Source organism: Macaca fascicularis, chromosome 19, assembly GCF_037993035.2.
Source record: "Macaca fascicularis isolate 582-1 chromosome 19, T2T-MFA8v1.1".
Lineage (NCBI taxonomy): Eukaryota > Metazoa > Chordata > Mammalia > Primates > Cercopithecidae > Macaca > Macaca fascicularis.
In genome coordinates this window covers 19300443-19322643 of record NC_088393.1, presented here as the reverse complement: position 1 = coordinate 19322643, position 22201 = coordinate 19300443, and the positions used below count along the sequence as shown (strand labels likewise).

At 58.1% G+C, this 22201-nt stretch overlaps 1 protein-coding gene across 2 annotated transcripts; it reads left to right on the top strand.

The window, feature by feature from the left end:
* The first annotated feature begins 151 nt into the window (after positions 1–151).
* COPE (COPI coat complex subunit epsilon) lies at positions 152–19596 on the top strand. 2 transcript variants are annotated; one of them, XM_005588487.5, is made up of 10 exons: positions 152–307; positions 5549–5611; positions 8286–8386; positions 11915–12067; positions 13420–13473; positions 14159–14240; positions 15578–15733; positions 18672–18740; positions 19172–19246; positions 19393–19596. In XM_005588487.5, the coding sequence occupies exons 1-10, from the start codon at positions 182–184 to the stop codon at positions 19438–19440; spliced, it is 927 nt and encodes a 308-aa protein (XP_005588544.1). In that variant the 5' UTR covers positions 152–181; the 3' UTR covers positions 19441–19596. The 2 variants fall into 2 exon arrangements, with proteins under 2 accessions (XP_005588544.1, XP_045235852.1); XM_045379917.3 differs by lacking the exon at positions 11915–12067.
* Positions 19597–22201: the final 2605 nt, after the last annotated feature.

The following is a 22201-nucleotide window of genomic DNA, read 5'->3' as shown; positions in this document are numbered from 1 at the left end:
AGATGCCCTGCGTGACGCACTTACGTCTCCCGCCCCCTTGCTTATCATTGTGGAGCTTCCCATTGGCTTACTTCGCCGCCACTCGGAAAAAGTAAACTACATTTCCCAGCGTGCCCGTGAAGGTGTCTTGCTTCCGGCCGACGTGTCTTTCAGGAAGAGGAGCCGGTGAGAAGACAACGACATGGCGCCTCCGGCCCCCGGCCCGGCGTCCGGCGGCTCCGGGGAGGTGGATGAGCTGTTCGACGTAAAGAACGCCTTCTACATCGGCAGCTACCAGCAGTGCATAAACGAGGCGCAGCGGGTGAAGGTGCGGCCGCGCAGGGGCGCGGGGACGCTGGGGGCGGAGGCGGAGGACGCTTCCTGGTGGCTGCGAGCCGTGTTCTGCATCTAAAAACTTTCCCTTTTCTTCTCGCGTTTTTTGGGCACTTCTTCACAGTTCAGTGAGGAGTAATCACTGTCCCATGACAGAACCCCGAGCAGTAACAGTTTACGGTACTGCTCACTCGTACAGCGCTCGCTCTGCGCCGTTGAAGGCGTTTTGAGTAAGGGAGGTGTTTATGCCACTGAAGTTACAGTAAGTGTTTTTTGTCCAGCCATACGTTCAGTTCCCGTGAGGTGGAGACTGTTGTTTATCCTCATTTTACGGATGAGAACCCTAGAGTTCAGAGAGGGACGTTTCCCTGCCCACCGATCCTGGTTATTTCTCTCAGAGCTTAACCATTCATTCATTCATCCTTCATTGAGCACTTTTATGGACGGGCACTGTATTCCGCTGGACTCAGAATGATAACACAGTTTCCCAGCTTAGTGGCTCAAACACCTTTAATTCCAGCGCTTTGCGAGGCCGAGGCGGCCGTATCGCATGCGCCCAGGAGTTTGAGACCAGCTTGGGCAACATGGAGAAACCCTGGGTGTACCAAAAATACAAAAATTAGCCGGGCGTGGTGGCGGGCACCTGTAATCCCAGCTACCGGGAGGCTGAGACAGGAGAATTGCCTGAACCCGGAGGCGGAGGTTGCAGTGAACCGAGATCGCGCCACTGGCACCCCAGCCTGGGTGACAAAGTTGTAAGAATTAAAGAAAGAGGAAAGAAACACGAAAGGTGACTTGCCAGTCAAGACAGGTTTATTTTAGAGAAAACAAACCTGAGAGGCGCCTTCTGGCCGAGTTGGGTCAGAGGCACACTCTTTTACAGACTGAGTTTTTAAGGATTCAGGGTGAGAGAGTTTATCAGAGGCTTGAATTGCTTCTGTGTCTCTTTGTTGTGCTTATCTGGGAGGGAGAGTTATGTGTCTGTTCCCATACGTCTTTCTTGGTTCTTTTTCCTTCTTTCTTTTTTTATTTTTTTTGAGATGGAGTCTAGCCGTGTCGCCAGGCTGGAGTGCAGTGGCGTGATCTCGGCTCACTGCAACCTCCGCCTCCCAGGGTCAAGCGACATAATCTCACTGTGTGTCACCCAGGCTGGAGTGCAGTGGCACAATCACAGCTCACTGCATCCTCCTCCTCCTGGGTTCAAGCAATTCTTCTCCCAAGTAGCTGGGATTACAGGTGCCCACCACCACACCCGTTTAATTTTTGTTTTTTGTTTTTGACATGGAGTCTTGCTCTGTTGCCCAGGCTGAAGTGCAGTGGCACGATCCTGGCTCACCACAACCTCTGCCTCCCAGGTTCAAGCGGTTCTCCTGCCTCAGCCTCCAGAGTAGCTGGGACTACAGGCGCCCGCCATCACGCCCGGCTAATTTTTGTATTTTTACTAGTGATGGGGTTTCACTGTGTTGGCCAGGCTGGTCTCTAACTCCTGACCTTGAGATCCGCCTGCCTCAGCCTCCCAAAGTGCTGTGATTACAGGCGTGAGCCACCGTGCCTGGCCAGGAATACTTTTTTTTTTTTTTTTTTTTTTTTTGGAGACAGAGACTCCCTCTGTCACCTAGGCTGGAGTGCAGTGGCACAATCTCAGCGCACTGCATCCTCTGCCTCCCGGGTTCAAGCGATTCTCCTGCCTCAGCCTCCTGAGTAGCTGGAATTACAGGTGCCCGCTACCACGCCCAGCTAATTTTCATTTTTTGCTTTTTTGGTTTTTGTTTTTGAGATGGAGTCTTGCTCTGTTGCCCAGGCTGGAGTGTAGTGGCATGATCTCAGCTCACCACAACCTCCGCCTCCCAGGTTCAAGCAATTCTCCTGCCTCAGCCTCCCGAGTAGGTGGGATTACAGGCTTGCACCACTACACCTGGCTAATTTTTGAGGAATACATTTTTTAAGCCATCTGGTCTGTGGTAGTTCATGACAGTGGCCCGAGCAACCTCAGCCCCACCTGAGGTGGCCCCAGGGAGAGCACCTGGCATGTCTTTGCCCTTTACTGACCCCAGCACAAGGCTACCATCATGACATTTCTGGCTTTCTCAGACATTTGCCAGTTGCCCACAAGATGGCAGGCACTGCCCAGCTGCTGGGATTGAAGCAGCTCATAGGCCTTGAGTTGCTGGCGGCCCAGTGCGGTTAGGTCGCTGGCTACAGGGACAGAAGGGAGGAGTTACTACCCCCAGGGTTTCTGGCTACAGGGCCCCCATCCTATCACCCGCCTTCCCAAACAGTACTCTGATTCCTCAACGATGGCCACATCTTAAGCCACCTGGGGCCAGTGCTGGGACCATCCTAGAGCCAGGTGACCTTGGTGGAGGTGGCCTACTGGCTTTGCTGATTTCTGGGCTCCCAGGTGATCCTAGTGAGCCCTTGGGGTTGAAGAGCAGTGCTCTCCCACCCCGGGGACACACGATGCTACCTGATGGTAGCATCATCCCTGGGAGTCAAGGAAAACCACAACGGTTCCAGAGCCTCACGTGAGGGTCACGGTCTGCACGTTTGTTGTTGTTATGCTTCCTGGCACTCTTCTCTCTCCTGTGCACTCTGCAGCCTCTGAGCACTTCTGCACGCACAGCCTCCTGGGCAATTGCATTTCACACAGGGGCGGCTGAGGCCACCCTGGTGCCCCCCATGGTGCCCCACTGTGTCCTCACTTTGAAAGCCCAACAGCTGGCCGAGCGTGGTGGCTCACGCCTGTAATCCCAGCACTTTGGGAGGCCGAGGCGGGCAGATCACGAGGTCAGGAGATTGAGACCATCCTGGCTAACACAGTGAAATTCCGTCTCTACTAAAAATACTAAAAAAATTAGCCGGGCGTGGTGGCAGGTGCCTGTAATCCCAGCTACTCAGGAGGCTGAGGCAGAAGAATGGTGTGAACCCGGGAGGTGCAGGTTGCAGTGAGCTGAGATTGCGCCACTGTGCTCCAGCCTGGGCGACAGAGCGAGACTCTTTCTCAAAAGAAAAGAAAAGCCCAACAGCCAGCTTCTGTCTCTTTTTTTTCCCCTAAAGATAGACAAGGTCTCACTCTGTCACCAGGCCAGAGTGCAGTGCAATGGCATGATCATAGTCCATTGTAGCCTCAACCTCCTAGGCTCAAGCGATCCTCCTTCATGAGCCTCCCAAGTCACTGGGACTACAGGTGCACGCTACCACACCTGGCTAATATTTAACATTTTTTTATAGACACAGGGTCTCAGACCGGGCGCGGTGGCTCACGCCTGTAATCCCAGCACTTTGGGAGGCCGAGGTGGCTGGTTCACAAGGTCAGGAGTTCAAGACCGGCCTGGCCAATATGGTAAAACCCCATCTCTACTAAAAATACAAAAATTAGTCCAGCGTGGTGGTGCGTGCCTATAGTCCCGGCTACTCAGGAGGCTGAGGCAGAAGAATATCTTGAACCCGGGAGGCAGAGGTTGCAGTGAGCTGAGACCGCACCACTGTACTCCAGCCTGGGCGACAGAGCAAGGCTCCATCTAAAAAAAAAAAGACACAGGGTCTCGCTATGTTGCCTATGCTGGTCTCTAACTCCTGGGCTCAAGCAGTCCTCCTGCTTTGGCCTCCCAAAGCACTGGGATTACAGATGTGAGCCACTGCATCTGGCCTGTCTCTTTTTCAACTGAGCGTGGCATGCAACCCTCAGCTGGTCACCTAACTGATGTCCACCTCAGAAGGTTGACTGAGAGTTACTTATTTTTTATTGAGACAGAGTATTGCTCTGTCGCCCAGGCTAGAGTGCAATGGTGTGATCTCGGCTCACTACAGCCTCCACCTCCCGGGTTCAAATGATTATCCTACCTCAGCCTCCTGAGTAGCTGGGATTACAGGTGCCCGCCACCACACCCGACTAATTTTTGTATTTTTAGTAGAGACGGGGTTTCACCATGTTGGCCAGGCTGGTCTGGAACTCCTGACCTCAAATGATCCACCCACCTCGGCCTCCCAAAGTGCTGGGATTATGGGCATGAGCCACCGTGCCTGGCCTATAATATGTTTCTTTACATGCTCGAGAAGGTACGTCTTTGACCTGTCCATCCCATTTGCAGGTGGGGCTTGATTTCTGCAGCCTCCACCCTCCATGCCTTTGACGTTCTTCTAGGAGTTATTTATTTAGATGGCATCTTGTTCCAAATCACAGCCAGATACCCACTCTGGCCAGCAGGGCCTGAGCAGAAGCTGCTGGGGCCTCTTGGCAATGGCAGCCTGAGTCAGGCTGGGGCCAGTTCTGTGGGGGCCTGGCATGAGGACACGTTTGACATTCACGCTCCTCCCTCAGGCTGGGGAGAAGGAAGAGATGTGGCTTGGAATCTGTGGTTCTCGGCCTCAGAGGACAGGGCAGAGTGACTCCCCTGGTTTGGGTACTGGGTCCTTTGACCCTGTGCCTTGACAGCTGGCAGGCCCTCTTGCCGAGAGCCTTCTCAGTCCCCTCTGTGGAGAGGTTGTTGGAGTGGTGATGCTGAGGTGGCTGGGCCCCTTCCCATCTGTACTTTCCTCTTGAAGCCCCCAGGGGCCTGGGCCAGCACCCTCAGGCCACGGGCTGAGCTGCACTGTGACCGCCTGCCATGGGCACCCCGGGAAGTCAGGCAGTGCCCGGGGGCAGCTTGCACAGCTGGGTTCTGGAGGAGGGGCCCCAGCCTCCCTGCCTGGCCTGGGCTCAAGGGCAGCTTCCTTATCGTCCCTAAATGGATGTTGCCACAGGTCACCTCCCTCTTGTCCCCTCAGTTCTGTGCAGTGGCTGGACTGTGGGCGTGTGGCCCAAGTACAGAGCCATCCCCAGGGTCTCCCCTGGCCAGGGCTGGACACAGATGTCACCACACTGGGGTAGCCACACTGAGATCAAAATGTCTTGAGACAAAAGCAGGAATCAATCCACAGTGGCCCCATGTCCAGAAGTTAGAGGTGCGGGCACCACCCTGGCTTCTTAAGTGTGGCTGGAGCAGGCGCTGAACTTGGAGCAAGCCTCCTTCCTGGGGTGGTGTCAGCGCGGGATGAGATCGGGCATCGCCCGTGTAGGGTACCCCCAGCAGAGGCCACTCTCGGGCTGCGGAGGATCAGGGCTAGGGCTTAGACCTCCGACCCTGCCAGAGAAGCCACCTGTCCCCAGCGTACAGGGGCCTGTCTGTCATGTTCACCCTGTGTGGGCTGCGCTGGGCCTCCCCCTGCGCGTCCTGACCCGCGTTGGTTCCCACAGCCGTCAAGCCCGGAGAGAGACGTGGAGAAGGACGTCTTCCTGTATAGAGCGTACCTCGCGCAGGTGAGTGCGGGCCCTGGCGGGGGGCAAGAGCGATGAACAGAGTAGAGGGTAGACCTGGGAATGGGAAGGCACCACAGCGTGGGTGCCGGGGACAGTAAACAAAGCGGGGACCCGGGCCTGCAGCGTCCAGTGACTGAACAGCCAGCGCAGCCAGCATGTGAAGGCGGCTGTGTCACGGAGGCCCGAGACTGCCGGGCCGGGGGGCCTGGGTCACAGTTTCTTGATTTTTATGTTTTTTGAGACGGAGTCTTGCTCCGTCGTACTCGATCTCAGCTCACTGCAACCGCCTCCTGGGTTCAACTGATTCTCCTGCCTCAGCTTCCGGAGTAGCTGGGACTATAGGCGCGTGCCACCACACCTGGCTAATTTATATTTATGTGTGTGTGTGGGGGGGTGTATGGGTGTGTGTGTGTGTGTGTGTATATATATATATATATATTTTTTTTTTGAGATGGAATCTCGCTCTGTTGCCCAGGCTGGAGTGCAGCGGCAAGATCTCGGCTCACTGCAAGCTCCACCTCCCGGGTTCACACCATTCTCCTGCCTCAGCCTCCAGTGTAGCTGGGACCACAGGTGCCTGCCACCACACCTGGCTAATTTTTTTGTATTTTTGTTTTGTTTTGTTTTTTTGAGATGGAGTCTTGCTCTGTCGCCCAGGCTGGAGTGCAGTGGCTCAATCTCAGCTCACTGCAAGCTCCGCCTCCCGGGTTCACGCCATTCTCCTGCCTCAGCCTCCCGAGTAGCTGGGACCACAGGCGCCTGCCACCATACCTGGCTAATTTTTTGTATTTTTAGTAGAGACAGTGTCTCACCATGTTAGCCAGGATGGTCTCGATTTCCTGACCTTGTGATACACATGCTTCAGCCTCCCAAAGTGCTGGGATTACAGGTGTGAGCCACCATGCCTGGCCAATTTTTTATATATATATGTATGTATATTTTTGTTTGTTTGTTTGCTGTTTTTTTTTTTTTTTTGAGACGGAGTCTCGCTCTGTCACCCAGGCTGGAGTGCAGTGGCCAGATCTCAGCTCACTGCAAGCTCCGCCTCCCGGGTTTAAGCCATTCTCCTGCCTCAGCCTCCCGAGTAGCTGGGACTGCAGGCGCCCGCCACCTCGCCCGGCTAGTTTTTTGTATTTTTTTTAGTAGAGACGGGGTTTCACGGGGTTAGCCAGGATGATCTCGATCTCCTGACCTCGTGATCCGCCCGTCTCGGCCTCCCAAAGTGCTGGGATTACAGGCTTGAGCCACTGCGCCCGGCCTTTTTTTTTTTTTTTTTTTGAGACAGAGTCTAGCTCTGTCGCCCAGGCTGGAGTGCAGTGGCGAGATCTCAGCTCACTGCAAGCTCTGCCTCCCGGGTTTATGCCATTCTCCTGCCTCAGCCTCCCGAGTAGCTGGGACTACAGGTGCCCGCCACCTTGCCAGGCTAGTTTTTTTTTTTTTTTGAGACGGAGTCTCGCTCTGTTGCCCAGGCTGGAATGCAGTGGCCAGATCTCAGCACACTGCAAGCTCTGCCTCCATGGTTTACGCCATTCTCCTGCCTCAGCCTCCTGTGTAGCTGGGACTACAGGCGCCCGCCACCTCGCCCGGCTAGTTTTTTGTATCTTTTAGTAGAGATGGGGTTTCACGTGTTAGCCAGGATGGTCTCGATCTCCTGACCTCGTGATCTGCCCGTCTCGGCCTCCCAAAGTGCTGGGATTACAGGCTTGAGCCACCACGCCCAGCTAATTTTTATATTTTTAATAGACACGCAATTTCACCATATTAGCTAGGGTGGTCTCGAACTCGTGACCTCGTGATCCGCCTGCCTTAGCCTCCCAAAGTGTTGGGATTACAGGCATGAGCCACTGCACCTCGCCAATTTTTTTTCCTAAAATAATTGGTAGGAGCCAGGCACAGTGGCTTACAACTGTAATCCCAGAACTTTGGGAGGCTGAGGTGGGAGGATTGCTTGAAGCCAGGAGTTCAAGACCAGCCTGGGCAACATGGTGAGACCTCCATCTCTACAGAAAAAATTTAAAAATAAGCCAGGCATGGTGGCATGTGCCTGGAGTCCCAGCTACTCAGGAGGCTGTGGCAGGAGGATCGCTTGAGCTCAGGAGGTCAAGACTACAGTGAGCCGTGATCACGCCATTGCACTCCCGCCTGGACAACAGAGCAAGATCTTGTCTCTAAAACAATAAGAATGGGGAACCATCTAGGAGGGAACACAGTGAAGGATGGGTCCCCGGCTGCAGATGTGACAGTGGTATCAGTCTGGGCGTCCTCGGGAGGGCCAGTAGGTGGGGCAGGGCTGGCTGGGGGCATGTCCTACTCTATAGAAGCGCATGCCACAACCCCCATAACTGCTGCTGCCCTGTTCCTGGGTGACATGCCTGTCCCCTCCTTCCCCTCATCACCAGAGATGGACAGCTGCTGGGAGACAGACAGTAACCTGCCAGGGTCCCCAGCTCAAGGCATGGGCAGTGTGGCCCTGCAGATGAGGGCACACCTGGCTGCTCATGACAGGTGACGCCATGCCCACCTCCACAGTGTACTGCAGTGAGGGTGGCCCTTGCTGGGCTGAGGGGTCCCTGGTGGGGCAGGGGCTTCCTGTCTGGGGCTCTGCCTGCCAAGCAGAGGACGTGGAAATCCTCTGGGACGGACGGGTGCAGCTGACGCCTCGTCCCTATTGCAGAGGAAGTTCGGCGTGGTCCTGGACGAGATCAAGCCCTCCTCGGCCCCCGAGCTCCAGGCCGTGCGCATGTTCGCTGACTATCTCGCCCACGAGAGCCGGAGGTGAGGCCCCGGAGGATGGGTCGGCCTGGGGCGCAGGGCCTGTCGGTTATGAACCTGGGTGGGCGGGGGCGTGGCGTGCAGCGCACAGCATCCCTCAGATCAGGCACCTCTCCCCTCTGCTACCCTGCTGCTTTGTGCCTCAGTTTCCCTCACCTGCACAGCAGTGGGGGCTGATGATGGATCCTGCTTCAAAGGGGAGGGTCAGAGACAGTGCTGTGTGTACACATGCCCTCATGGACCACAAGGCACTCTCTCAACCTAGAACTAAAAATATCAATTACCGAACAGCCCTCTGCACCACCCAGAGCCCCAAGATGGCCCAGGGTGCGGCGGGGGCAGGGCCCTGCCGTCAGTTTTCTTATTTATTTATGTATCTATCTATTGAGACGGAGTCTCACTCTGTCAGGCTGGAGTGCAGTGGCGTGATCTCGGCTCACTACAAGCTCCACCTCCCGGGTTCAAGTGATTCTTGTGCCTCAGTCTCCTGAGTAGCTGGGACTACCGGAACGCGCCACCATGCCTGACTACTTTTTGTATTTTAGCAGAGACTGGGTTTCACCATGTTGCCCAGGGTGGTCTCGAACTCCTGCGTCAGCCTCCCAAATCCAGTCAGTTTTCTAGTCCCAGCTAGTCGGGGACTACAACCTGCCAGTGTCTCCCCTGGAGCTCAAGTGGAGGGCGGGTGAGGCCACACCTGTCCTGCCCCTGAGCCACAGGCCAGCATCTGTCAAACACCCATGGGCGGCAGCCAAGGGGAGAGGAGGCTGGGCTGTGGGGACCCAGGAACCTTGCCCCCTCCTGCTGTGGGGTCGGAGTGAGGGTCTGGCATGGGGAGACTCTGCTGTGATCCTGCTCTTCCTTGGCCCACGGAGGCAGTGCCCCAACTACCACCTCCCTTCACCCAAGGAAACCTGGGGTTCCTGGGAGCTGACTCCAGTGCAGAGGCAGCATAGTGGGGTGAATGGTGTCCCCCAAAAGGTATGTCCATATCCTATCCCACATGCTTGTGAATGTGATATTTGGGAAAAGGGTCTTTCCCGATCAAATTAAGAGATAAGGAGATGAAGACATGCTGGATTTAGGGTGGGCCCCAAAGCCAAGGACTTGTGTCCTTTTAAGAGATAAAAGGAGGGCCGGGTGCAGTGGCTCGCACTTGTAATCCCAGCACTTTGGGAGGCTGAGGTGGGCAGATCACCTGAGGTCAGGAGTTTTCGAGACCAACCTGGCCAACGTGGTGAAACCCCATTTCTACTAAAAATACAGAATTAACAGGATGTGGTGTCTGTGATTCCAGCCACTTGGGAGGCTGAGGCAGAAGAATCGCTTGAACCCGGGAGGCGGAGGTTGCAGTGGTGCCAAGATCGCACCAGTGCACTCCAGCCTGGGTGACAGAGGGAGACTGTCTGAAAAAAAAATAAAAGGAGAAGACAGAGGCCCCACTGAGTTAAGCCCGTGTGACAACAGAGACAGACTAGGGTGACATGTTAAGCCAAGGAGTGCCACAAATGGCCGGCAGCCACCAGAGCTGGGAGAGAGGCCCGGACAGCCTTGCCCTCCAGCCTCCAGTTGGAGCCAGCCCTGCCGCCACCTTGACTTCAGACTTGTGGCCTCCAGAGCTGTGAGGAACGAAGCCCTGTTGTCCTTAACCACCCGGGTTGTGGTGCTTTGCCACAGCAGCTCCAGGACATTCGGACGGGCAACCTCCCAGGGCCACTGTTTCTCCCACCCTACACTTCACCAGCTGGAGTGAAGGCGGGGAACCCTGGGTCCCCGAGGAGCAGCAGCCGCTGTGAGCATCACAGAAAAGCTGCCCCGGAGAGCAGGCGGTCCAGGCAGGGGCTTGTGGTGCGTCCATCTGGCTGCACAGCCGCTACCTCACCGGCAGGACTCCCCCGGGACGAGGAGCATCCATCAGTAATTGGTTTTGGTTTTGATTTTGTTTTCTTTTCTCGAGATAGGGTCTTGCTCTGTCGCTCAGCCTGGCATACAGTGGCACAATCTTGGCTCACTGCAGCCGTGATCTCCCAGGCTCACATGATCCTCCCACCTCAGCCTCCCGAGTACCTGGCACTGCAGGCACACATCACCATGCCTGGCTAATATGTATTTTATTTAGAGACGGGGTTTTGCCATGTTGCCCAGGCTGGTCTCAAACTCCTGGGCTCAAGCGATCCCCCTAGTAATTGGTTTTGTGGCTGTTGTTTGTTTTTGAGATGGTCTCCCTCTGTCACCCAGGCTGGAGTGCAGAGGTGTGACCACAGCTCACTGCAGCTTCAACCTCCCGGGCTGGAGCCATCCTCCTGCCTCAGCCTCCCAAGTAGTTGGGACTAGAGGCGCCACCAGGCCCAGCTGACTTTTTTACTTTTTTGTAGAAAAAGGGGTCCTACTAGGTTGCCCAGGGTGGTCTTGAACTGCTGGGCTTACGCGATCCTCCTGCCTCGGCCTCCCAAAGCACTGGGGTTACAGGTGTGAGCCACAGTGCCTGGCCCCATTGGTAACTGTAACACCTTAGGATGACAACATTACAGTACCAGCGCCACAACAGCTGGCAGCGTTTACGCACCCTTGTGTGCTGGAGCTTCAGGAAGCTTTGTAAGGTGGTCTTGGGAGCTCCTTGCTCGTCCCCTGCGTGATCCCTGTAACATGGTCCCTCAGCACGGGGAAACAGACTCAGACCTGAAGTCACTTGTCCATCGGGCATGGCACCGTGGCGAGCCCTCGGTGGAGCCTGGTTGGTATGAGACATGCCAGGCCCTCAGTGACACCTCAGACACAGGCCCTGGGCAGACAGCCCCCAGACGTGCGTGGATGCTTATGGGGTCACAGAGCCGCGTGTGGACCCAGAAGAACACCAGCTTTGGTCTAGGGGGGCTCCCTCCCCTGCCGTCTCTGGTTAGCTGCTCAGTAGCCATGGGGAATGGAGGGTCTGGGTCCTGTTAGGGACACGGAGGCATGGGTGACCTGTGGCCTTATAGCTGAGCTGGTCCTCAGCCTCTCCTGGGCTCAAGCCTGGCCCTGGCCCGCAGCACGCTAGCCATCTTCAGGGCGTAGCCAGCACCCTGGGCTCTCAGGGACTGAGGGCAGCCGCCCTGGCAGTGGGGGTGCCCCAGGGCTCCCATCCTTCTGCACGGCCCCTCAGCACCCAGGCCAACCTCCTGCTAGAAGATGTGGCCTTGAAGCCCACAGGGCTGATGGGTTAGGGTCAGGAGTCCCAGCTGGGCCCACCAGCCTCCTCAGGAAGGTGGGTGAAGTTGGTGTGAGACTGGTGGTGCCTCCTCATGTCCTCTTGGGGTGCCCCACCCCACATCTCCCAGCCTCGGGGTCCTTGCCTGGCCCAACATGAGGGCTGCTTCATAGGAACGGAGGAAGGACATGTTGGGACAGCTCGATGCTCGGGGCCTGCTGCTGCTCCGCACCCCCAGTGCCTGGCTCACCCTCTCTGAGCCTGTCTGCTCCCAAGGAAGGGGACCCTCTGAGGTCCCACAGGGGCCGCCCCAGCTGTGGGTCCTGAGCATCTGTGTCTTCCAGGGACAGCATCGTGGCCGAGCTGGACCGAGAGATGAGCAGGAGCGTGGACGTGACCAACACTACCTTCCTGCTCATGGCTGCCTCTGTCTATCTCCACGACCAGAACCCGGACGCCGCCCTGCGTGCGCTGCACCAGGGGGACAGCCTGGAGTGGTGAGTGGCCACCCTGCTCTGGGGCCGGCCCAGGGAGGCAGGTGCCCCCTGCCACATCTCCAGGCTGTGCACGGCCTTGCTGGCCGCCGTCATGGGAGGAGAGAATGCGGTGGTGCTGAAATGAGGTCCTGGCCTGCTGTCCAGGCTCCAGCTCCCCTGCCCAGTGTGGGAGGCACTCCCATCTGTGCGCCAGGCTGCGGCTCCAAGGACACGGTGCCCAGGCTGCAAACCCTCTGTTCCCAAGGGCAGAGCAGAAAGCGGCTTTGTCTGTGCTTGGTTTCTGCGTCCCCACCCCCCACGAAGCCTTCTGTGTCTCGGCCCTGGGCCCAGTCTCTCAGGCCTCCCTGGGCCCCCCACACCGGCCCTCCTCCAGGGCCCTCTGGGGCTGGGGTGCTGGAGCCCTGCACAGCAAGGTCGGTGCTCCCCTCCACCCCAAGATGTGACTCCAGGCCACGTCCAGGGTACTGCTCACAGAAAGTGTGTCAGTTCTTCCCCGTGAGCTGTCGCTGGAGTGCCTGCTGTCCACTATGAGTTGCAAGCTGGGCATTTCATGGTCGCTGTGGATCTGCTCCCATCCCACCTCCGTCCACGTCCACGGAGGGCTTAGAATTGCAGGTGGCAGCCAGGCATGGTGACATGCACCTGTGGTTCCAGCTACTCGGGAGGCGGAAGCAGGAATATCCTTTGAGCCCGGGAGGTGGAGGCTGCAGTGAGCCGTGATGGCGCCACTGCACTCCAGCCTGGGCAGCAGAGCCAGACCCTGTCTCACACACAAAAAAAGAAAAGAAACAGGGATGTTACGCTGCCAGCAAGCCGGCTGACTCAGTGCTGGTCCAGGTGCTGGCTCCCGTTGGCACCGAGAACAAGGGAAACCGAGAACAAGAGGTCTCACAAGTCATTGGTGGTCACAGCCGCCTGGGGCCCAGAGGGATGAGGGGACCTGCAGAGAGTGGGTGGCCCCAGGGCTCTGCTGCAGGTACAGGTGCAGGGGCAGGTGTGGCCCTCCTCTAGGGCCTTGTTCCTGAGCACTGACCGTCTCCAGGGTGTTGATGAGTCCGGGCAGGGCCCTTGTTTGCAAGCACAGCCCATGGAGGCTGCTTCTCCAGATGGGCAGTGAGTGGGCTGGGGCCTGGAACCCCAACGTGGGGACCCCCCCCCCCGAGCTTTCCAGGCCCGATTGAGCTGAGCGGTGAAATGTGGGAGTGAGGGTGTCCCCCTCTGCTGTGTGGGGCTGGTGGTCCTAAGTACAGGACTTAAGAACATCCCAGACACACAGAGTGAGCCCTGGGTGTGCAGTGGCCATGCAGCGTGTCTGTGGCCATCCGCTGACCGTCCCCCGCCTTGTCCTGCAGCATGGCCATGACAGTGCAGATCCTGCTGAAGCTGGACCGCCTGGATCTCGCCCGGTGAGCCCTCCCACTCCTCTGTACCCATACTGAGCCATGGCCCAGAGCGTCTGTGGTGCTGTCATTACTCGTTATTCCTTTCCGTGGGGGTGACTTGCCGTCACTCAGCCCTTCCTTGCAGTATGTTGCCAGGGAGGAGGGCCATGGCTGTCTGTGCCTCAGTTTCTCTCTCTGCAGTAGTGGTGGGCCTGTCCCACAGGGTGAGAGTGGGCTTTATGGAGGGAGTGGAGGTCGTGCCCGGAGGAACATGTCGCTGGGCCAGCTTGTAACTGTGCCATGGGGCTGGCGGGGCCTGCACGTGGCGTCACCAGGTCGGAGGCCATGGCTGGTGGTCCAGGACTCCCCTGCTGCCGTTTCCAAAGCCCTTGCCTCAGAGTTGTTCATGCTGTAGCTCCGTCGCCCTTCCCTGCGTTCCATCTTCCGTGGAGCGAGTCTCTCCCGAGCCCTACCTTGTGCCAGCCACCTCGGGGGTCCGTAGCTGGCTCCAGTCCCGCCTTCCCGGGGCCTTCACGTGGTGGGGCGGGCAGGGCAGCTCGGGCACTTCGTCGTGGGGTATGAGCACGCAGGGGAGCACGTAGTGGGGGCCATCCCCGGGCTCTGGCGGGCCCCAAGTGGGAACAAGGCAGGGATAGCCAGGCCAGGGCTCTCGGCCGCTCAGCCCCTCCGTCCTCTGTCCCCACCCCAGGAAGGAACTGAAGAGAATGCAGGACCTGGACGAGGATGCCACCCTCACCCAGCTCGCCACCGCCTGGGTCAGCCTGGCCACGGTGAGTCCTGGGCCACGAGGCAGGCGGGCATTGTGGGCACCTGGCTGAGTAGGGTCTGTGGGCACCCCCACCTGTGCCCAGGCTGCCGGCCACTCCAGTGGGGCTCCAGGATCAGGCCATGGCCCCCTGCCAGCCTGGCACAACTCTCAGCCTTCACTCCATTCCGGGCTTCTCACAGCCAAGCGGCTTGGCCAGAGGCAGAGCGATGGTGGGGACGGGGACGGGGTTCCTGAGCCTGAGGCGCAGGGGGACTCGAGGGTCTGGGTTGGCCTGGCAGCCCCTCCTCCCCCCAGGGCTTCCTGGGGTTTTCTGCGACTCAGCTTTGCTCTCCAGGGTCCTGGTCCCCAGCCAGGGACAGGGTTCAGTGTTCCCATAGCAGCGGTGGAGATGTCCTCAGCTCCCAGGCCTGGGCACCTCTGCCTGGCAACACCCCCCTCCTGGTTTCTGGGACTTGGCCCCCTTCTGAGCCATTCTTTTGTGCAGGCCTGTTAAAATACACTTCCTGGCTGGGCACAGTGGCTCACGCCTGTAATACCAGCACTTTGGGAGGCTGAGGTGGGTGGATCATGTGAGGTCAGGGGTTCGAGACCAGCCTGACCAACATGGAGAAACCCCATCTCTACTAAAAATACAAAATTAGCCGGGCATGGTGGCACCCACCTGTAAACCCAGCTACTTGGGAGGCTGAGGCAGGAGAATCGCTTGAACCTGGGAGGTGGAGGTTGCGGTGAGCCGAGATTGTGCCATTGCACTCTGGCCTGGGTGACAAGAGCAAAACTCTGGGGGGAAGAAATGTGCTCCCCGTCCCTGCCCACCACGGGGCTGGAGCCTCACCCAGATGGACTTCCAGTGGCCGTCCAGTGTGGTGGGACAGGCCTCGGCAGCCCTCTCGGGTAGTTTGAACTGTTTTCACAGCCTGCCTTGACCTCAGGCTCCCCCTGCAAGTATCCCACAGTCCTGAGCAAGCGGGCAGGTCAGAGTTGCTGGTCACAGAGCTGACTCATCCTCCTCCGATGTGCCCGGTGACCCAGTGGTCCCCACTCAGACCCTGGCCCAGCCACCTGTGCCCCTGTGCCCTGGAAGCCCTAAATTCCACCTCTGTGTACCCAGCGCACTGGGAGCCGGGTAGGAGGTGAGGCAGGAGGCGGCCGCGAGTCTTTAGGCCCCGTCAGCAGAGTACAGGTTATGAGTGGTCCCCATGGTGGAGTGGCTGTGCCTTGAACCGGGCATACCAGATTTGTGTCTGTGCAGTGCAGAGCCCCCTCTTGGGGAGGGGGCTGACGGTGGAAGGGCCTGGCGGCCGCAGCACAGATGATGATGTGGGACCCTCCCTGCAGGGCGGTGAGAAGCTGCAGGATGCCTACTACATCTTCCAGGAGATGGCTGACAAGTGCTCGCCCACCCTGCTGCTGCTCAATGGGCAGGCGGCCTGCCATATGGCCCAGGGCCGCTGGGAGGCCGCTGAGGGCCTGCTACAGGAGGCGCTAGACAAGGTAGGCACAAGGCTGTCCCAAAGTGGGAACGGAGGGAAGGCCAGGCGGCCGGAGGGCGGGGTCAGGGCAAACAGAAACAAGTGTAGCAGAGATGCCCTGCGTGTGCGTGTGGCCCCACAGGGCTTCTGAGGCCCAGTCAGCAGCGAGATCCACAAAGCAGGGATCGCACCTGCAAAGAAATCCAGATTCCGGCCTCACAGAAATGGGGCATCTGGGCAGCCTGGGCCTCAGTGGTCTGTCACCTCAGCTGCCTGGCCCTGCATGTGGGACCCCTCACCTGAGTACATATTCAGTATTGGAGAGACACTCCCAGTCCTTATTTAGGGGACAGCGTGCTGTGGCCAGGAGCCCAGGCTGGCTGCAGTCGTCTCCTGTCTGATGTCTGCAGTCTTTTCTTGTCTTTTTTTGAGATGGCGTCTCGCTTTGTCACCCAGGCTGGAGTGCAGTCGTGTGATCTCAGCTCACTGCAACCTCTGCCTCCTGGGTTCAAGCGATTCTTTTGTCTCAGCCTCCCGAGTAGCTGGAATTATAGGCGCTTGCCACCATGCCCAGCTCATTTTTGTATTTTTAGTAGAGATGGGGTTTTGCCATGTTGGTCAGGCTCGTTTCAAACTCCTGACCTCAGGTGATTCACCTGCCTCAACCTCCCAAAGTGCTGGAATTATAGGCGTGAGCCACCATGCCTGACCATCTGCAGTCTTTATGAAGAGTTTATGTTATTTTAAATTTAAAAAAAAATACTATTTTTTGTAGAGACGGGGTTGTTCTTGCTGTGTTGCCCAGGTTGTTCTTGAACTCCTGGCCTCCCAAAGCACTAGAATTACAGGTGTGAGCCACCATGCCCAGCGGATTTTTTTCTTTTTTTTAATTTCTTTTTTTTTTTTTTTTTTTTTTTTTGAGATGGAGTCTTGCTCTGTCCCCCGGCTGGAGTGCAGTGGCACAATCTCAGCTCACTGCAAGCTCTGCCTCCTGGGTTGATACCATTCTCCTGCCTCAGCCTCCTGAGTAGCTGGGACTACAGGCACTCGCCACCACACCCAGCTAATTTTTTGTGTTTTTAGTAGAGACGGGGTTTCACTGTGTTAACCAGGATGGTCTCAATCTCCTGACCTCATGATCCGCCCACCTCGGCCTCCCAAAGTGCTGGGATTACAGGCGTGAGCCACCGCGCCCGGCCTGGGTTATTATTTTTATAATCAAAAAGGACATCAAAGCTTTTTCCATTTTGGTGAAACGGATTTTGGGTTTTATTTGTTTGTTTGTTTGTTTGTTTGTTTGTTTTTTGAGACGGAGTCTTGCTCTGTCACCCAGGCTGGAGTGCAGTGGCCGGATCTCAGCTCACTGCAAGCTCCGCCTCCCGGGTTTACGCCGTTCTCCTGCCTCAGCCTCCCGAGTAGCTGGGACTACAGGCGCCCGCCACCTCGCCTGGCTAGTTTTTTTGTATTTTTTAGTAGAGACGGGGTTTCACCGTGTTAGCCGGGATCGTCTCTCGATCTCCTGGCCTTGTGATCCGCCCGTCTCGGCCTCCCAAAGTGCTGGGATTACAGGCTTGAGCCACCGCGCCCGGCCTATTTGTTTGTTTTTTGAAACAGGGTATGCCACCACACATGGCTAATTGTTGTATTTTTGGTTAGAAATGGGGTCTCACTGTGTTGTGCAGGTTAGTCTTGAACTCCTGGGCTCAAGCAATTCTTACCCTCCTTGGCCTCCTAAAGTGCTGGGATGATAGACGTGTGCCACTGTGCCTGGCTGAGAAACAGTTTTAATCTACTGACAAACACTGGTGAAGCCCTCCTCCCTGTCTGACTTTCCAGGGGCTGAGTTATCAGAAAGTTGTTTGCAGAGCAGGGCAGGCCAAGGGGTGTCAGGCTGGCCCCATCCCAGGCTGGGTGCTGCTCCTCCTGGGCAGCGTCCATCTTTAGCTCTGAGCAGTCAGGGCTGGTCAGGAACTCAGCATCTCAGACAGGCTGTGTGGCCCTCGCTGCCCCAGGGGCGAGACTGGCGCCTTCCTCCACCACCCTGCCCCTCACTGCCACCTGAGAACACTTGGATGCGTGTTCTGTGTTCATGGCCACATCCTCTGGGGGCTTTTGTTACACCTCTCAGGTGACGCATTCCGTGACTCACCAGTTAGATGACTCCCTTGTGTCCTTGTCTGCTGAAACACCACCTGGGACTGGCTGTCCGTGCCCGTTGGCCCTGGTGGCCTCCCTGTGGCTGTGGTTACCCTGCATTCTTGCTGAGTTTTGGGAGGCACTCAGGTCCCCCCACTTACCTTTGGAGCCAACTCATGGCTGCTCCTGTGAGCACAAGCTGGTGTCCCCCTTCGTGGTGGAGACTGAGGCTCAGAAAAGTTCGCTCTCCAAAAAGGTGCCCTGCCATCGGCCGCTGTGGGCAGGCTGGGCTCTGGGCCCATCCTGGCTGGTGCATCTGTGCTCCAAGCAGACACCGGGGCTCTGGCTGGGTCTCCTGGCCTAGGTGTTTCGTAGGCTCCTGTGTGCCGGGAGCCTAGAGTGAGTGGGTCAGGCAATGTCCCCTGCCGAGGTTTCCTTCAAGGCTCCTTGGGAGCCAGAGGCGTGGCAGGTCCGCCCATGGCCTCAGGGTTCATTGTGCAGGAGGAGTTGAGGCCATCTGGGCCTGGGCCCCATTGCTTTGAGATGTATGAGACAAATATACCCTTCCCTCTACAAACGAGGGGTCACGCCCCAGGCTGGACCACAGATGGGGAAACTGAGGCTCAGTGAGGTGGCTGGCCCCTTGGCACCGTATCATCTGAGATCACCTTGCAGAGCAGTGGGCAGGGGGACTCTGGCAGTGTCGATCCCACCCCACTTCTGAGGAGGTGACCTTGTGTGGTCCTGCCCAAGGTGGGGGTGACGGGCAGGCATGGGGGCTGGAGTGGCTGACCCTGCCTGCCTGTGTCTGCCTGTGTCTCCAGGACAGTGGCTACCCGGAGACACTGGTCAACCTCATTGTCCTGTCCCAGCACCTGGGCAAACCCCCTGAGGTAAGTGGCCCCCAGGGCTCCAGGCCAACCCTAATATCCCGACCCTGGGACCCCATCCTGGGATCCAGGCCCTAATCCCTAGGCTTCTGGGAAAGCTCTGCACACAGTGTGCCCACCGCAGCCTGCCTCCCTCACAAACCCTGCGCCCCCTCAACCCATCCTCACCTGGGGCCCTGCCCAACCTGCTCCCCTGAACCCACGGTACATTCCCTACCACGTACAGAGGCCAGCTCCGTGCCAGCGCCTTGTCAGGGGCCGACCCATCCCTCCACCCCCACCCTGAAGGTTCTCTGAGATCAGCCCAGTCCCAAGGCAGGATGAGGAGCCCCCTGGGGTATTGTGGCTCTCACCCCCATCCACCCCGTGCTGCAGGTCAGAGCCACCGTGGGGTCCCCACGTTCGACTCACCTGCCTTCCTGCCTCCCCTGCAGGTGACAAACCGATACCTGTCCCAGCTGAAGGACGCCCACAGGTCCCATCCCTTCATCAAGGAGTACCAGGCCAAGGTGAGTGGCAGGGGTGGCCTGTCCCTGAGAGCCAGGCCAGAGGGCGCCTGGAGCTCAGCCTGGGCTCACATGTGCCCTCTCTCTCTCCCTCCACCCGTCTCCCCACACCCCGCCCCCACCCTGTGTCGCCATGTGTCTTGCTGAAGGAGAACGACTTTGACAGGCTGGTGCTACAGTACGCTCCCAGCGCCTGAGGCTGGCCCAGAGCTGTCAGGACCACGAAGCCAGGACAGAGGCCAGGAGCCCTGCAGCCCTCCCCGCCTGGCACACACCCCACATCCCCTCTGGGGGCAGGAGCCCGCCCCCAGCACTCCCATCTGTGAATAAATATCTCAATGCCAGCGTGTTCCCACCTGAGGATGTGCTCTGGCCACTTTGCTGGGGGGTGTGGGGGCTGACGCTCAGGGAGAGTCCCGGGGCACTGGCCCCCAGGGCTGTTCCCGGAGACCAGGGTCTGTGACGAGCAGCAGCTGTGCAGACCCCCATCCCGCCCCTCACACAGCCACAACCTGCTCCTGCCAAGCCAGAGGCAGCACAGCCCTGTCCCCACACTTCACCCTGGCCCCGAGAGGCCACTGAGCAGCCCAGGTTGGCATCGGGGGAAACTGAGGCACAGAGCGGTCATGCCACTATCATGAGGGGCACCAAGATTCAAAATGAGAACCCCTGAGTGGTCTGGAGGTAGCGGGAGCCAGGGCAGGAAGCACTCAGGCCTCAGCTCATCAAAGCCGGAGGGGCCCTGCGGGGTCAGCATTAACCCCAGGAAACCCTCCTCCAAGGCAGAGCCCTGCTGTGGCCGGGGCCCCGGGGCCAAGCAACCAGCTGCGATGAGAGGCGGCTGCACCATAGGGAGGGAGGTGGGTGGGTGGCAGCGCAGCTGACTGGAGCCTCCCAGATGAAGTCACCATTGAGCTGTGTCTACCCGAACAACAAAAAGCTGCCAGGCTAAGTTCTGGGGGGACAGGCACCCCAGCAGTGGGCATGACTGGCGCAGAGGTTCCTTGGTGGCACAGGGCTGTGAGGTCAAGGGGCGCTGAATGGGGATGCATGCCCTTTGACCTCTGAACCTGGCCTGGGCTTATCTCCCAGGGTTTCCCCAAGCCCCACCCAGGCCTATTCATTTGAAACCGGACCCTGTCTCCCGTTGCCAGGGCAGGACAGCAAGTGACCCCACCCCCAGCCTGGTAGGGGAGGGAACTGGCAAAAGAGGACTCCCTGGGCAGGGACATTAGGAGGGGTCCAGGCCGAGCTTCCTGGAGGGAGGAGACCTTGGGGTGGGTGCGGGGGCACTGGCCTCAAGATTGACCTCCGCCCAGCCTTGGGTGCCTGGTCCCCAGCTGCCAGCAGAGCCGCCTTCCATTCCTGCCCTGCACCCACCCATTGGCAGCCTCCTGGCTGGACCCGCCAAAAAGAAATTTGAGGCTGAGCTGGGGCCAGTGGGTGGGTGGGTGGCGCCTCTCCCATGACCGATGGGCGCCATGGTGACCAGATAATGCTGGCTGAGAGGGTGGAGGGAGGTGACTGCGACTGTCCACGGCTGCCCCGCAGGCCTGGCTGGACCTATGAGAGCACATCCCCCTTGTCCCCCTCTGCCTGCCAGGCAGGTTGTGGCGTTAGTCACATCTCTGGCCTCCAGCTGGACCTGAACTATCGGCCAGGCCAGGCCTCATGCCCCCCACACGGTAGGCCCCCAGTCCATATGGAGTCCACATTCAAGAATAAGGAGGGGCCATGTGCAGTGGCTCATGCCTGTAATCCCAGCACTGGGAGGCCAAGATGGGCAAATCACTTGAGGTCAGGAGTTCGAGTCCAGCCTGGCCAACATGGCGAAACCCTGTGTCTACTGAAAATACAAAAATTAGCTGGGTGTGGTAGCAGGCGCCTGTAATCCCAGCTACTCGGGAGACTGAGGCAGGAGAATCGCTTGAACCCGGGAGGTGAAGGTTGCAGTGAGCTGAGATTGCACCACTGCATTCCAGTCCAGACAACGGAGCGAGACTCCAACTCAGAAAAAAAATAATAAGGAGGAGCTCTATGTATGTAGGGGCAGATGGTGACAAGTGTCAAGCAGACATGAGGGGTGTGTGGGACTTCAGATTCGGTGGCAGCCTAAGCAGGCGACAGAAGAGCCATGCTGGTACCTAGGGGAACAGCATTTCTGGGGGTGGGGGGGGAACAGCTATTGCAAAGGCCCTGAGGCAGGACAGAGCTTGGCATGTTGGAAGAACAGCAAGAAAGCCCACAGATGGAGGGAAACAGGACGCTGTGAGGGTGGCCAGTGAGGACTTGGGCTTTCCCTGAGCAGGATGGGAGTCACGGAGGGCTGAAAACAGGAGGAACAGGCCCAACGTTGTCACAGCCTCCTTCTTGCCTCCATGGGGAGAGGAGGAAGCCAGGATACCTGACAGAACCCCGGAGGGTAGTGGTGGTTGGGGTTGGGGGCAAGGCTGTGCAGATGCAGAGAAGTAGCCAGATGCAGGGCCACCTGGATGTGTTGTAGAGGACTGGGTGTGGGGCAAAGGGAAGGTGTGTTCACCTGTGCCCCTGAAGGTCAGGTACAAGTGTGTGGGAGACAGCGCGGCTGCTGCAGGACTCATCCCTGCATCCTGCACCTTGAAGGCCAGGTGTGGGGACATCCTGGGGGCTAGGATTGCGGGGTGAGTGCAGCAGTGCCTGGGGAGGTGGCGGTCCTAACAGAGGTGACCCATATCTTCCTTGATGGCCTTCAGAGGCTTTGGGCACAGGGCCTTGTCAATGAACGGTGCATTGGAAAGTCACTTATGGTGGTCCCAATGATGTTATAGTCAATCCAGATTGGGAGTCTCTCCCGCATTGGCACCCACTCCTGCAGCCTCTCTGCAACTCCTGTATTAACCTGATGTTGGGGAGGCCCCTGGGGTTCCCCAGGGTCATAGAGCAGCAAGTGACCCTCAGAGAACCCCCTAATCTCAGCAA

Bases quoted from the DNA above. Each gene is read 5' to 3' on its own strand.
- COPE (XM_005588487.5), top strand. From the start codon at position 182: ATGGCGCCTCCGGCCCCCGGCCCGGCGTCCGGCGGCTCCGGGGAGGTG. The intron at 8,387-11,914 runs GTGAGGCCCCGG...TGTGTCTTCCAG, and splicing joins CTCGCCCACGAGAGCCGGAG to GGACAGCATCGTGGCCGAGC. The intron at 19,247-19,392 runs GTGAGTGGCAGG...GTCTTGCTGAAG, and splicing joins TCAAGGAGTACCAGGCCAAG to GAGAACGACTTTGACAGGCT.